Here is a 15652-nt window from a genome sequence, read left to right as displayed (position 1 = left end):
GAATGCTCTGCAGTGCAACTGGTGAACTTGGTCACCACATCAAGAACAAAAATACCTTTCCCAGGTGAACATTATACCTGTTCCAGTTCCAGATGGAATTGTTTTGGATAGGGTACTGTATGATGTGTATGGCCCCACTGAAACAGCAGTTGTCCCTTTTGTCTGATGACCTGGAGCACAGTCCATTTTTATTAGATCCTTGAAAACCACGTAAAAATCGCTTCTTGTATGCAATATGCAATGAGATAAGGAAGGTCTCTCAGGAGGAGGCCCCTGAAAAAAAAATGCAAAATTGATAGGGCTAATTCAGAATAAGCTCTTGCAGTGGTTGACTATGGTATGACCACCATACCATGTAGGATATACTCTTTGGGAAACATAGTATCCTCAGCGATAGACATTGTTCAACAAGACTTGTCCGCGTTACAACATGGGCAGTCACAACTTAGGCCTATTATGCTGTTGAGCTGGACATTACAAACATCGATTCTGGACACGTGCCCTGGCGACATATCAGTGTTACAAGTCTGTTTTCCTCATACCATCTTACAGAACAATAGATACTTATGGCACACAAGGATGCTAAATACACTATATTACACATAGAAAAGTTACCTTTCACCATTGCTGAAATTGCATCCGCGGATTGGATAATCCAAGATTATATTACACTGCTAATCTCTGCATTTAATTTTCAGTACTGTCTACAGTATCACCAACTAGGCAGATATGAAGGGTTAGGGGAAGGTTTTGTACACAAGTCTTGGGAACTTCCTTTTAAGTTTCAGTATTGAAATAAGGGGACTGAAGTACTTCTCAGCGGTTCAAACTGCAAGAGTACTTTAAGTGGATCCTTAGTTTGCAAGGACATGTAGTTGCACGGGGCTTGTAAAGCTTCAGTGGTGAACCTATCCTGCTACTTGAAAGGTTATCCGATGGCTGTGATACATCCAACTTTCAGATTGCTCTCTAATGGGAGTTACCTGATGTTGAGCAGTCAAAGTTGCTGTGGAATGAAGCCAAAGGTTGCCTATCTGATGACGCTTTCTTCTGTTGTTGCCACTGGATTCAAGCAAGCCTGGTTGAAGACGGCTGAAATGCCAGAAACCGGTCCTAGGAAGCTTGTTTCCGGTCCAGGGAAGGCATGGCTTGGCAGTTCGGGCTGGACTGTTCCCATGAGGCACAGGGTCAGACTCATTTGCATATGGCCATGTCTGAACTGGGGTGGCAGAGTGGGCTAAAGAACGGTGATGGATCAAACCCAGATCTGTTGACTGGGTGTGAGTGTTTTATTGGTTCTGATGCTCCGTCCATCACCACCCCCTTTTGTACCGCCCGTTATAAGAAAGGCAGAAAGAGATATGCACAGAACGGACAATATCCAACTTACGATAGTCGGACGTAGCAATGTTACAAAGGTGCTTTCCTACCGAAAGTGCTGTATCTGTTCTGGGCCATCCCTCTGGAACTCAACAACTACTAGCTTAAGGCCATAAATGATATACATTTTATTTGGGCGTATTCAAAAAAGAGAAGAGCGCTTTAATGCTTAACTCTCCCTGCAGATAGAGATCACTGGGCCGTACCGGATTTGAAACTGTATTACTGGGCAGCGGCTCTCCAGTACTTGTGTTAACTCTTTAGGGAATATGGGGTAGATGGATTGGTGGGTGGAATCCCTCCTACCTTTGAGTTGTTGCTCTGGAAAGAAACCAGAGCATGTTTTTCGTGACAAGTTGAACCCAGCTCCTTCAAAAAAGTTCAGTTTAAGACCTTACTGGGACCGCTTTAGATATGAAATTCACTCTCTTAGAAGTTGGGGTTAGGGCACTTTAATTACTTTACAAAGAAATACATCAGTTCCAGATATTGTCCGGGGTTCGATCGTGATGGGCTGAGAGTAATGTGGAATTAAGAGACTAGGGGCTTGATTACGGTCCCAAGACCGCTGTACCTGTATTGGCGGTCCGACAGATGTCTACTTGATGGTCTGACCGCCCAATTAGGAGATTGGCGATCTGTCGGCCATAATCCCGACACAAGCCCGCTGCCTCTTCCCAGATCCAGGATCTCTACGGGGCGGCGGTGGGGAAAGCAGTGTTAGATGGTGGCAGTGCCGATGCCAGCACCACCTTGCTGATCACGACCTGACTTTCCGCCGACCTGTTCATGGTGGGAATCCCACAATGAAAATGTTGCCGGAAAGGCAGGGAAAGGGCCCCAAACAAATTTGTGCATGGAGGCCCACTGTCGTGCATGCACTGTGTACCATGCACAATATGGTGCATGGTACACAGTGGACCAATGTGCAAACAGTGCTGCCACAGCAGCAGTATATGCTTCGGGCTCTTTTTATGAGAACCAAGCATGCTGCCGCCATGGCACCGTTGACACAATACCGCCAGCCCAGCAGTGTTCCCATAATACAGTGGCAAGACGCCACCGGCTTGGCTGCGTTCTCCCGACCGCCGCAACGGTGGTCCAGCGGTAGGACCACCAATATCATAATCAGGCACTAGGTGATTTCTTTACCCATGTTGGTATTACCTAATTAGAAGAACTACGGGCTAAGTTCGAGATTTTTCAGAGAGACTTTTAAAAAATATTTACAGAGTCAAGATTTTTTAACTAGGAAATGGGGGGCCAATGGATTCTTGAAAATAGAGCTGTTGGATGGGATGGTCGGGAGCAAGCATTGTACGATCATCCTACTATATAAATATCTGAATGCCCTTTACAGGATGACCTGGAAAGAAAATTTGAAAAATGGCAGAATAAGCTGGGGATTGCAGGCTGTTCTTTCCTGGAATCACTGGAGCTAGGTTGTGCTACACTGTTTTCGACCAATTTTTAAGCCCAACACTACAAAACTATTTATGTTCTATATTATACACCCGGGAAAATTGCTAGATGAGGAGGGACTGTAGGGATTGTATGCCCACGCGGTCAACATCAGGAGGTTGGCCTAATGCATATGTTTTGTAGTTGCCCCCATCTGGAACCACTCCAAAGTGAGATTATTACATTTTGTATTCTTGTTTAAAACTAAAATTACTTTGACTCTTCAGGTTATCGTATTGGGGGTACATGGTGAAGTGTTTCCCGGCCAATCTTATAGTTGACATTTATAGCCATGGCGGTTGTCCGCATGTATTTTGATTCGACCTGATTGGATATGCCCTTAGGGGATTTGTTAGACGTATATATGTTTTTGACCTCTTGAATTTATTTTAATCATGTATATGATGAAATGAGATTCCCTTGTAAGATGAGAATATTAATGAATCCATCGCTATTGTATTCGGTAAGATGAGAGCATTTATGAATTCTTCATTGTTGTACTTTGTATTTTAGCTTCTTGGAGGTTAATTGTTGCTCTCCCCTAGTAGTACTCTCACCTTGAATTACTTGTATCTCTAAAAATTGCAATAAAAATATTATAAAAAGGAAAAATCAAAGTTGTGTGACTTTGGGACACTTACAGTTTCTGTAACTAGAGATCAGTTTGTCAGATATACAAATAACTTGTGGAACCAACAAAAGGTATTCTCCCAGAATTCTGGTTTACACGAAGCAATTAAAAAATTGGCAAACCGATTTAACACACAGCGGAAGGCATTCAAGAAGCGAGGACTCCACCTGAGTCAGTTGCTGAAGTCACAGTGGATAAACAAGAATAGGAGATATGTAAAGTAGAAAAAGAACTGATATTAATTCTAAAATATCGTCAGAATCTAACAATGTTTGTTTTGTGGCAGCTGTAACCACCTGGTCAACACTATCACTTGCCAAGCTAGGAATGGCACTTGCAGGAACTGCACACAAAAGAAGTATTTTGGCAGGGAGTGTAGGGAAAGTGTTAACAAACAGCTGAGTACCATTGACAGCATGATTAAAGAAATGTATTTTTTAATTGAATGCGAGTGATAGGAACGTTAACACCAGCTATCCCAAGAACAGAAAAATGTCTTGATGGCTGATTCCTGCTTACCTTATTCTTTGATTAATAGTAAAGAATACCAGCAATTTCCCATACATAATTAGCTCATCTTATAAACCGCTGACATTTCCCCCTGTGGATATAACAAGTAGCCCATCCATCTTGAAGGGATGACTAAAGGATGAATTAGCTTTAAAGACTGCTCCACGTATGGGAAACTATATGCGATAAAATAAGGTTCCATATTGTGAGGATGGCAATACCAAAAAGAACCTGGAATCACATTAGAGCCTAATAATATCGAGCACATCTTGCTAGGTGACAGATCAGTGGGTGAAACCGCAATTAGCGAAGATTTTCCATAATTATTTACTGAAAAACTAGCTCTATTACATAGTTTTCACCATAAAATAAAATTGAAATCTGAGGCGCAGCTGATTGTACAAAAACCACGCCCTGTACCCTACATGATGAACAAACAAGAACAAGAATTCAAAAACTTTCTGATCTTGGAATCATCCATCCCATGGACTTTTCCAAATGGTTAGACGCCTTTGTGTCGATCTACGCGATCTCATTAACAACATGTGGGTTGAAAGAGGCCCATTACCCTGTCTCAATTAAATGTTAATTACCATGGGTGAGGCATGTGGATCAGTGTTATCGACCTCTCCACGGCATACCATCAAGTTGAGCTGTACCCTAATTTCATGGCTCAGAGAGTATTTATAACAACAGTATCCAGTGTTTCTATTCCAGATAAGCTGTGGGACAAACTTGCTTTAGACATCATCAGTCCCATTAACCACCCAGGTGTACATAAAAGATTGATGTTTGTTGTAATTGACTATAATTCATATTGGTTTGTTACACAATTAGTGAACCAAGCCACCACTAGTACCATGATTAGCTTCTTAAAAGACAGATTTTGTGTAGAAGGTATTCCATGAACACTTATTACTACTGATTATTGTGGAGAGGTGTGGCTCACTGGTTAGAGGCGGCAGACCCGTAAGCTGAGATTCGGCCAGGGACCAGGGTTCAATTCCCGATGCGGCAGGGTCGTGGACCAGGGTCAAAACGGACTTGATTATTCTCGCCTCGGTACCTACTCTAACCAGGAACACACTCGGCAACTCTGGGCATTAAGCTTGCCTCATCTCTACAACGGCCCCCCACAGACGCCGGGGATGCCTGGTTTCACCTTGGAGATACCCAGAAAGGGACCATCTCACAGGGAAAGCCAGGACGGGTTCCCCAGCGGTCTTCAGCGCCGGGACACCTCCTTGTGAGGTAGCTGTTCGCGCTCTACAAAATGCTGTATTATTATTATTATTATTATTATTATTATGGTGTTCAATTTACCTCCTACAGAATGAAAGAATTAATTTCAAAATTATGTATTAAACTTTGAAAACAGCATTGTACTGCCCAAAAGCTAACAGATCCTTAGAAAGAGCTAACCAAATGTTAAACGATTGTATCACATTGGCATGTCTCAAGAGGGCATCCTGTAGAAGAGTTGGTACAGGATTTACTATGGTCATATTACACCACACCCAACCAGGTCACAGGGGTTTCCCCTATCACTCCCCTTAGAGGCAGGAAACTAGTATCGATAGATCGGGAGATGTTCAAAGAGAAAGTAGAAAACTACCAAAGTAAGTACAAAAAATTATGCAATTCTAAACAAGGAGCTAAGAAACATGGATGGGCGTAGATGATTGGGTTCTTGTGAAAAGACCAGGTGCTCAGAGTGAAAATGTGAGCACATTTTCCAAACCTGTGTACATCAATGAAGTTAAACACAATGTAGTAAAGATGGACAGTGGGCAAATTTGGAGAATGTCTTTGAACAAAGCAAAGAAAGGGAACAATATCATCACCAAGAAGCATAGACTTACACCCAGATGGCAGGATGATTACATCAGTGGTTAATCGTGGCTTTTTGTCCTTTACGTTTCTTAATCTTGACTTTTATTTTTGTTATTTGAAGGAAATGTGTCATATTCTATAATTATCATTGTTGTTTTTATGTTGTCATTAGTTATATAGTCCACATTGCGTCTTACACCTTCCTGTCTTGGTATATTCCACCACCCCTCTTCCTTACATTTGTGTTTACCCTGATGTCAGTTTAGAACGCTGGCACCTGTAAGGTTTTCCTCAGTGAAGCAGAGTGGTGAGACTGTGAATAAAGATGTGTTTTATCCTCCGTCAGTGTTGTCTATATTTGCATCAATACCATTACTCACTTACACATTCTCACTTGCATTTTGTTTTCACTTCAGATCATCCAGTGATTTCATCTGTGTTTTCACTTAAGATAAAACAAGAAGAAGGGATGCATATTCAGGAGAAGGTGGAACATGTAAGCAGAAGCTCAGGTGAGCAGCTGTAAGAGTCTGGTGGTGTTTATGTTTACAAGAGAATTGATAACGTGACAGCCAATAGCATACCTTTGCTGAGGTTCTTGGCCTCACTGGGTCTTTGTGGTCTCTGTAGTGTGAATACTCTCTGTGCCGCTGCACAGGGACGGTAGCCTCCGTTAGGGCTCTTCAGTGAGTGTCTCCCAACTATGGGTGCCATTATCCTGTATCCCGACATACAGAGCGCTGAGTATTTTGGTGGCATCCGCAGACCTTGTGGTGTGGAAGATGTGCAGGAAAAGAATGTCTGCAGATCTGCCAGAGGCCCTCCTTTGTATGCGCTCTATCCACGTGCTTGCTCTTCCTGTAGACATTCCCAGTTTCCCGCTTAGCCTGCCGGTCTGATCAGGTTGCTGGTATGTCTGCAGCGCTGCTCATGTTGCTACTATGTCCGCGGATCTATCCAGGGGCGGCTGTGCCAGCCGGTCTGCTCTGGTTGCTGCTATGCCTACAGATCTACCCCAGGGGTTGCTGTGCCTTTTGCTAAAGATTTCTCCAGATCTGCCCAGGATGCCACCCCATGCTGCTCCTTCCTCTCTCCTTGAGGACTGCTCCACCCCACTGCAGCAGGCCATGCAGTAGATAACCATAAAATTACAAAGGAAATGGATGTTTGTGTTGAAGCAATGCATCAAACGGCACTTAAACTATTGTGAAAAAACTAATATTGTTGCTCAGAGGTCGAGCAAACACGAACACTGGTACGGCAATAATGTTGTTTAAGTATGACTGGTGATCAAGGTAGGCCGAACTAAGGTAAACCCCGACGCCACACGACTGCGGTCTATTGGAAGAAGTCCACAATGGTGTTAAACAAAGCTTTTTCAACACTGGTGATGCTACATATGTGTTTTCTAGAAATGGTCACCTTGTAATCCACTATGGGGCATGAAATAGAAAGAGGTGATTTACAAAAGAAAGGGCAACTCGCTATAAACAAGCACTTTCAACTTTCTTGCCAGAATTTCTAAACAACACTGCATTCTATGTTTTGTCTGTGCCTCTTTTTATTCAGGTCATTTTAATATACAAGGTAGAATCTTGCCTTGTCAACGTACAGCGTGACTGGTTACTTGAACTATCTGCACACACAAAAGAATCAGTCACGCAGTAGTGTAAGATCCTGATGAATTAACATTAGACCCCTTTGGGGCTGCAGTAGGCAAGAAACATGTTGGCCACACAGCTTTAAAACCTATCACGGCTGCTCTCTAGGACCATCGCCTCCCACACGAGCAACACTGGTTTTAAATGGGTTAGTGAGCTCCATTAATAACGTTGACTCAGACCTAGCATCACTGAACCTTTCTTAATCACCCCTTCCATACACCACTCGCCACACCCCACACACTCACTCTCATCAAACTGCAAAACTCAAAAGATCTCCGGCCAAAGAGCCCCTTTGCAGGTGCCCGTTGGGCAATGCAGCGTTGGCCTGACGAGGAGCACGCCCAGATGATGAAGCATGACTACTCTCGGGGTGTGTGAGGGCACCTACTCCAATTGGAGGATATTCCACTGACCTGATAGACTACTAGTAAATGTTCCTCTTCCCAGGAACCTAACTGTGACATTCCATGACACATTGCATCGTTCCTAGTCTTCTGAGCCACTGTAGCCAATGTCTTCGATTCCGCTTATTGCAGACTCGCACTTGCCAAAGGGCTTGATACATCAGGACCCACATTCTCACAATGAACGTTCTTGCAATGCGAATGCTGATTACTTGGGGGCTTGCTTAAGGTTTGGGAGACAGTGTCTATCTGTCAAGCATGGAGAATATCCCATCTGCTGTAATATAAGCACCATGGGCTAGAACATTCTTGTAATACGGCAAACAGGACATTCGCAATGCTTGTGACAGGGACACTCTAAATAAGGCGCTTAGTTTTCATTTAAGAAGGCCAGGCCTCTGGGAAAACTGGCAGACTAGCCCTACCTCCCTTCCATCAGTGCCCTTAAACATCACAAAGACCCTTGCTGCTGACCTTAGGTGGCAGAACAATTCGAGTGGGTCCTCAAAACAAATTCCCTCTGGCATCCATGCTGTTTGGGACCTCCATGTCTATCAATCGGACAAAGTAATGTCCCGAAACATCCCCACATGCGGACAGAAAACTCCCAGCATGTGGGTGACATTAGTTCTATAGAAAAACCCCACCTAAGGATCTGTCTTTAGGAAAAACATATTTGATTGCAAGAATTTAAAGCGGCCATGCCAGTGCGGATCTGGAGTCACTGTGTTTTTTTCTGAAGTGACTCCTGTCGCTGAAGAAGACGCTGTTTGGGGGAGAAATAAAACGTGTGGTGAACCCTAACTTTATTAGGTAGTGGAGGCCCCTCATTTATTGTTTCCACTTCTCCACATGCAGCATGAAGCCTTAAGCTCGGCCAAGCTGCTGAATGTGGAGCCGTGGAATGTTTTAGGGAAGGTCAGGATAGCCTTCTTTCAGGAATAGCTGGATTTGAAAGATTTGCATTGTCTTCTGGGGCACATGAACTTTCCGTCATGTACCTGACATGTGGTCTGCAAGTGAGGCTTTCACAGGCCTCACCAACCACTCAATCTTCACTGGCGCTGTGCGATGCCTCTGGCTGTTACTCGCCGATCACTGAAACTGCATTAAGTGTTTCTACTATGAGACCAATCATAATCCTCAAAACAGTTCGCCTCAAAGCATTTCAAAGATTCTCTGCAAGTGGTTGGTTGATGGGCTCATTGATGACCAATAAGAATTGACCAAATCATTTTGGCCATAATGTTTCTTGATCTAGACCTTGTAATTTGTAAAGTAGCGCATGTCTGCCACATTCTGCAGTTGGGTCCAATGTGAATACTGACACCATTTATGATTACATTCATTTACCCAAATGTTAATCATTTCCTACATAGGCTAACGCTCTGGAGAGAGAGGAGACAATTGGGGTCCTCAGTAGCATGAAACCCAGCAGTGTTTTATCATCTTAATCTTTATTTGTTCTGTTTTCTTCTTTTTCTCTATCGTCTGCTTTTTTTTGGGGGCTTAATTTCTTCAACTAGTTCCATTTCCACCATCTCTTTTTATGGAACTGGTTCTTTTTTTCTTGGAAGTATAATAGCATTTTAAGTTATCCTCCATTTATTTGCATGCTTCTTAAATTTACTTTTACTTTAACTTTATGGTCTTCTTGTAAATTGTAGGCCCTCCTTGTTTCTGTTCTGGTATTTGTAAATAATTTATTTTTATTCACTGTCATTTACCATTAGATAATGGAATCAGCAGCCGTTGCTGCCAGAAACAGCAGCCGCACCGGAAGCAGTTCGACCACTTCCAGCACCATCAATACCACCCCCAGGCACCCGAGACTGGAGCCTCTAGCATGGCCATACCCAAGGAGGAGGAACAGGAGAGTGCCATCGCCCTGGATGAGGATCCCGGTGGCAGTGCTGAGGAATACAGGCCTCCCAAGAAGAAAATCAGCAGGCCTTGCCCGGCACCAGGTGGCAGCCTCCGCTCATGGACCTGGAGGTATTTTGTAATGCCAGAGGGACAAGCTTTGAGGAATGCCCACATAGTGAACTGCAGGTTGTGCTGCAAGCCAGTAAAGAGGGGGATACCCAAAGAAAAATCCTCTCTTGGGACATCATGCCTTGCAATGCACCTGCGGCGAAACCACAACATTACTGAAGACTCCCAGCTCACTGACCTGCTCCCGCTTCCACCAGTGTCTTCTGGAGGAGAGACTGTCCCAAAGGCCGGGGATGCTGCGTCAGCTGGACCCTATGATTTCAACTACTGGCCCACAGCTTACGCAGACCGCTACACGTCAACGATGACCTCTTTTGCCCATTTGAGCCCAGACTGAGAGCACTTAAAGTTTTGTCTTTATGGTGCTACAAACATGCAGGTTTTGGGGGCAGTGCTTAATTTGCCAAAACGTTTCAGCACCCCCCATTTCTCCTATCAGGCAGGCACTGGCTGGATGCCTCATTGGTTTGGGTTGTGTGTGTTTGGGAGTATGGGGTGCAGCATACATGTATTTTCAGCTTGGACATTTGAGCTCGGTTGCCAATATGCCAAACCCGTACATTTAACATGAAAAGTACCAAAAGGAACACAGTGGTTCATTTAGCACCTTCCCAAAAAGTAGGTTACGAAAACAGATACCTTTCTAGAGGATCAATTTTAAAGGGTGGCTTATTTTGGGGGTGAGGGGTAAATACATTCTCTAGAGCTGGGAGCCATAGGGTATAATTTAGTTCCATTCTAGCCCCGTCGACCCCCAAACAGATGAGGTTTGGAGTGGGACCACGAGGAGCACGGTATCAATAAGTAAGCAATATCTGGCACGTTAGTCTCAATCACAAAAGAACAGCAGAGAGCAGTAAAAATATTCAGGAAGAAGCACTGAATAGCAAAGGTAAGTAAAACAAGTATCACACAAGACAAACAGGGAAAAAGAAGACATGTATCAACATCTTTATTTGGTTCTAAGAAGACAATCCATCTTAAGCATGCTGTCGCAAAAACGCAGCCTCTGTATCTTCACAAGGATAAACCTAGGGAATATGAAAATATATTTAAAGAAATATATTATTTTGACAATGCACAATGATAACTATGCATGACAAAGCAACATTTGAGAACATATGATCTTCCAGACAATGCCACAGATTTAATAGAAAGAGAGAAAAAAATGAAGGACCTAGGACAGCAAAAGACGCGAGGTCACAGCATCGAAAGAAGGTGCTCCTAGCTAATGGTTATCATCTATAATACACAGTCATGACAGCTGCATAAAGGCTCCCAGACACACGTGGTGTCCCACAGGGCTCTTCCCTTAGCCCTACTCTGTTTAATATCTATGTACGACAGCTATGCTGATCACACACGACTGGTAGTGTCTCTGACAAATCGCCCGAACCCAAGTACCCATCAGGGTACTCACTGTCTCGAGAGAGAGGTAAAATGGATGTCAAACAGTTGTCTGAAGCTAAATTGTGAGAAAACAGAGCTCATGATATTGGGAAATCTTGCCATCCACGCATCCCTGACACAGTGGCCCTACTGCATGGGAAACCCACCCACCCCTAAACCCGCCATAAAACATCTGGGACTCTGGCTGAAGGATACACTCGCAATGGACCCACCAACCCCTAAACCCGCCATAAAACACCTGGGACTCTGGCTGGAGGATACACTCGCAATGGACCCACCTATCCCTAAACCCGCCATAAAACACCTGGGACTCTGGCTGGAGGATACACTCTCAATGGACCCACCCACCCCTAAACCAGCCATAAAACACCTGGGACTCTGGCTGGAGGATACACTCGCAATGGACCCACCTACCCCTAAACCCGCCATAAAACACCTGGGACTCTGGCTGGAGGATACACTCGCAATGGACCCACCTACCCCTAAACCCGCCATAAAACACCTGGGACTCTGGCTGGAGGATACACTCGCAATGGACCCACCTATCCCTAAACCCGCCATAAAACACCTGGGACTCTGGCTGGAGGATACACTCGCAATGGACCCACCTATCCCTAAACCCGCCATAAAACACCTGGGACTCTGGCTGGAGGATACACTCGCAATGGACCCAGCAACCCCTAAACCCGCCATAAAACACCTGGGACTCTGGCTGGAGGATACACTCGCAATGGACCCACCTATCCCTAAACCCGCCATAAAACACCTGGGACTCTGGCTGGAGGATACACTCGCAATGGACCCACCTATCCCTAAACCCGCCATAAAACACCTTGGACTCTGGCTGGAGGATACACTCGCAATGGACCCACCAACCCCTAAACCCGCCATAAAACATCTGGGACTCTGGCTGGAGGATACACTCGCAATGGACCCACCTATCCCTAAACCCGCCATAAAACACCTGGGACTCTGGCTGGAGGATACACTCGCAATGGACCCACCCACCCCTAAACCAGCCATAAAACACCTGGGACTCTGGCTGGAGGATACACTCGCAATGGACCCACCCACCCCTAAACCAGCCATAAAACACCTGGGACTCTGGCTGGAGGATACACTCGCAATGGACCCACCAACCCCTACACTCGCAATGGACCCACCCACCCCTAAACCCGTCATAAACACCTGGGACTCTGGCTGGAGGATACACTCGCAATGGACCCACCTATCCCTAAACCCGCCATAAAACACCTGGGACTCTGGCTGGAGGATACACTCGCAATGGACCCACCAACCCCTAAACCCGCCATAAAACACCTGGGACTCTGGCTGGAGGATACACTCGCCATGGACCCACCCACCCCTAAACCCGTCATAAACACCTGGGACTCTGGCTGGAGGATACACTCGCAATGGACCCACCTATCCCTAAACCCGCCATAAAACACCTGGGACTCTGGCTGGAGGATACACTCGCAATGGACCCACCCACCCCTAAACCAGCCATAAAACACCTGGGACTCTGGCTGGAGGATACACTCGCAATGGACTGTCAATCTAGGAAAATATCAGGAATCTGCTTCTCGCTTCTCAAAATGATAAAGAAGATTGTTGAAGGGATCCCTGTGCACCCCAAAATAACGGGCATCCAGTCCCTTATAATTTCACGCGTGGACTATGGCAACTCGCTTTTATGTGACCTCACCTAAATATGTAACAAAGAGATTCCAGGTGGTGCAGAATGCGGCAGACAGACTTTTATTGAAAATTCCCAACTGTGTATCTATTAAAAAAAAACACTAAAACAGCTTCACTGGTTGCCTATCGAATCAAGTTCAAATCCCTCTGTATAGCATATAGGGCCATTAACAAAAAAGCTCCACTAAAGCTCAGACGATTGATATCCTGATACACGCCGATCAGACATTTAAGATCTTCCCAGCAACAGCTCCTCAAGACAGCCAGAGTCAAAAGGGTGAGATGGGGAGGCGGATCATTTGCCTACCTGGTACCGAGGCTGTGGAATGCCCTTCCATTTAAAATCAGAGCCCTACCGAATGAAACCTCCTTCAGAAAAAACTTGAAGACTTGGTTGTTTCCCCGTTAAGTACCTGCAGGAGGCTAGCTTTACAAACAGAACTCGCCAGCGCTGGGAAGCCCTTGGGCAGCCATGCGCTCTACAAATCCTTAACATAACATAGCAAGTCAGTGTGCAACAAAACAGTACAATCACACCTAGCTTCAGAGACAGCTCCACAGACAGCTCCACCACCGTTCAATTGGAGAGCATCTTTGGTTCTCACGCGCTGCTCCCAATTCTTCCAAACAGAACACCGAACATCTACACAGTGTTCCAACCATGTGAGCAGGTTTGAGCTTCAGATCACTCCAGGAAATGACAGTGCTAGGATGCCACACCGGGGCATATGTGTGCCAGATGTAACAATATTAAAAACTCCCTTAAATTGAAAAGATGTAACTGAGCATTGTGGATAAAAAGGTGAAAAGCTACCCCAAACTTCAAACAAATATGATGAAATAATGTGCATGGTTGTATTTGCATCCCAAAGATATAGGATATATCTAGTATATATTTTAATACTACAATATAACGACGTATTGCATTTTATCTGACTTATTACAAAGGACTTTGATAGCACAACATCCTTCAAACTTGGTTAAAAAAAATACCACCACAGCACTAACACCTCCTGGAGCTCCCCTCTCCTTTAATACCGCCACCATTGTTATTTTCCATTCATTGCAGGTTTTGAGAGCAGTAAATGCGTACCCACAAAGCTTGTGTCCGCTGATGACTGCACTCTTGGATAAGAACCACATTCGCTTGCTGATGCATTTGAAACCTATAACATATAATGCAGCGGAGTAATCAACATTCGGAAGAGGAAAAGGTGTATTTATTAAAGTTTTCCACTGGAAACAAGTAGCGCATTGCAACACATACAGTCTGTTTACTAAATACATAAAAGGCCTAAAGTGCAAAACCGCCTTGTGGCAGGTGAGTGCCTACATGAAAGCTAGTACATATAACCATAAGATCAGTGCTTTTGGATCAAACAAATGTAAACATAAGTGGAGTCTTCTGCTTGTGGTTGACCACTATGATGGTGTTGGCCTACACATTTTGGATTCCCTACCATTGTGTAAACAAAAGAAATGGTTAGCTAAAAAGACATTTCTGCAAGTTGTGGTCAAATTAAACTAGAATCCAAATTGTGTTGGCCCTCTGCTCAGACATTGTTCAAGTAGTTCGTGACAATGTCCCTTTGCTTCCTTGTGGCGCTACATTCGAGACTGGATACTTTTCTTGATCTATCAACCACAGATTAGTTCCAATTTGAAAATCAGAAGTAGCACACGTGGTTGACTGTATAAGCTTAATGTATTGATCTAAGCTGCACAACATAAAAGTAAAACTATTGGGCTCCTTGATTAGGACAGAAATATCAACACCCCCAATGATTAGAGATCCTCTCTAGCGGATTGTTTCAAGGACCTGGATCTATCTGAACGTTGGTTCCCCTGGACACGGCTTGTACAGAAAACTGTCTGAAATTTAAGTTTGTTGTTGAAGACTGTTTTGCATTACAATCATAAAAACAACACTTCTTATGATATCCTCCCACGTTGATCTCAGGACTCACAGCTAATCTCCCCACTGATTCATAAAGTGACATTTCATTTTATATGATTTACATTTCTTGAAATTCCCAATCTGTAATGTTGATGTTCCTGGAATTTTCTAGACTCAATATGTCTGTGTGGTAGGCCATTCGGAGGAAGAGATGAAGATCTTCGCCATATCAGAAGTGAGTGTTATGAGAATGCTATGGGATCATGTTAAAGGGCAGTTTTACTGCATCTAGAAGCTCCAAGGAATCAACTCTCTTCAGAAACGTACATTGTTTTAGATTTGTAAAAACTTTTAACTGATAGTAAATTTTTCAATATGGTTGTGTGGCGCTGAGATTAATTAACCTTTATTACTCCTGTATTTTTTAGATCAGTACAATACATTGGTAAAAATGTTACTGTATAGTTTTACGTAACTTCTCAATAAAGCATTACTTCCTATCTCTCTTTTTTTGATTGTCTTCCACTCATTTTCTGAGGGTTGTAATGTAATTCTCTACAATTTCTACACTCCCTTGTTTCCACATTCTAAAATAGTACCTTTCAAGAACTACTGAATGTATGTGTTCATAAATTCTTTTTTAGACATATTTTAAAACCATTTAACTCCTCGCCTGGCCCCACTGACAAGCTCCCATACACATCCTACACCTCAGGGCAAACGTAATGCATAACAAGAGATGCTCTGCTGTGCTGTTAACACTCAC

The 15652-nt window shown here is 44.1% G+C and overlaps 1 protein-coding gene across 3 annotated transcripts in view; it reads left to right on the top strand.

Moving 5' to 3' along the window:
- Positions 1-15386, top strand: part of LOC146859484 (uncharacterized) — a 115944-nt gene extending 100558 nt beyond the window's left edge. For all 3 annotated transcript variants that reach the window (XM_085650213.1, XM_085650215.1, XM_085650214.1), the window contains 2 exons: positions 6232-6327; positions 9617-15386. In XM_085650213.1, coding sequence (XP_085506339.1) covers positions 6232-6327; positions 9617-10215 — 695 coding nt within the window. In that variant the 3' untranslated portion in view covers positions 10216-15386. The remainder of the gene's footprint in view (positions 1-6231; positions 6328-9616) is intronic.
- Positions 15387-15652: the final 266 nt, after the last annotated feature.

This window comes from Triturus cristatus, chromosome 3_2 (assembly GCF_964204655.1).
Source record: "Triturus cristatus chromosome 3_2, aTriCri1.1, whole genome shotgun sequence".
NCBI classification, from domain to species: domain Eukaryota; kingdom Metazoa; phylum Chordata; class Amphibia; order Caudata; family Salamandridae; genus Triturus; species Triturus cristatus.
This window is presented reverse-complemented; position numbering and strand designations above follow the sequence as displayed.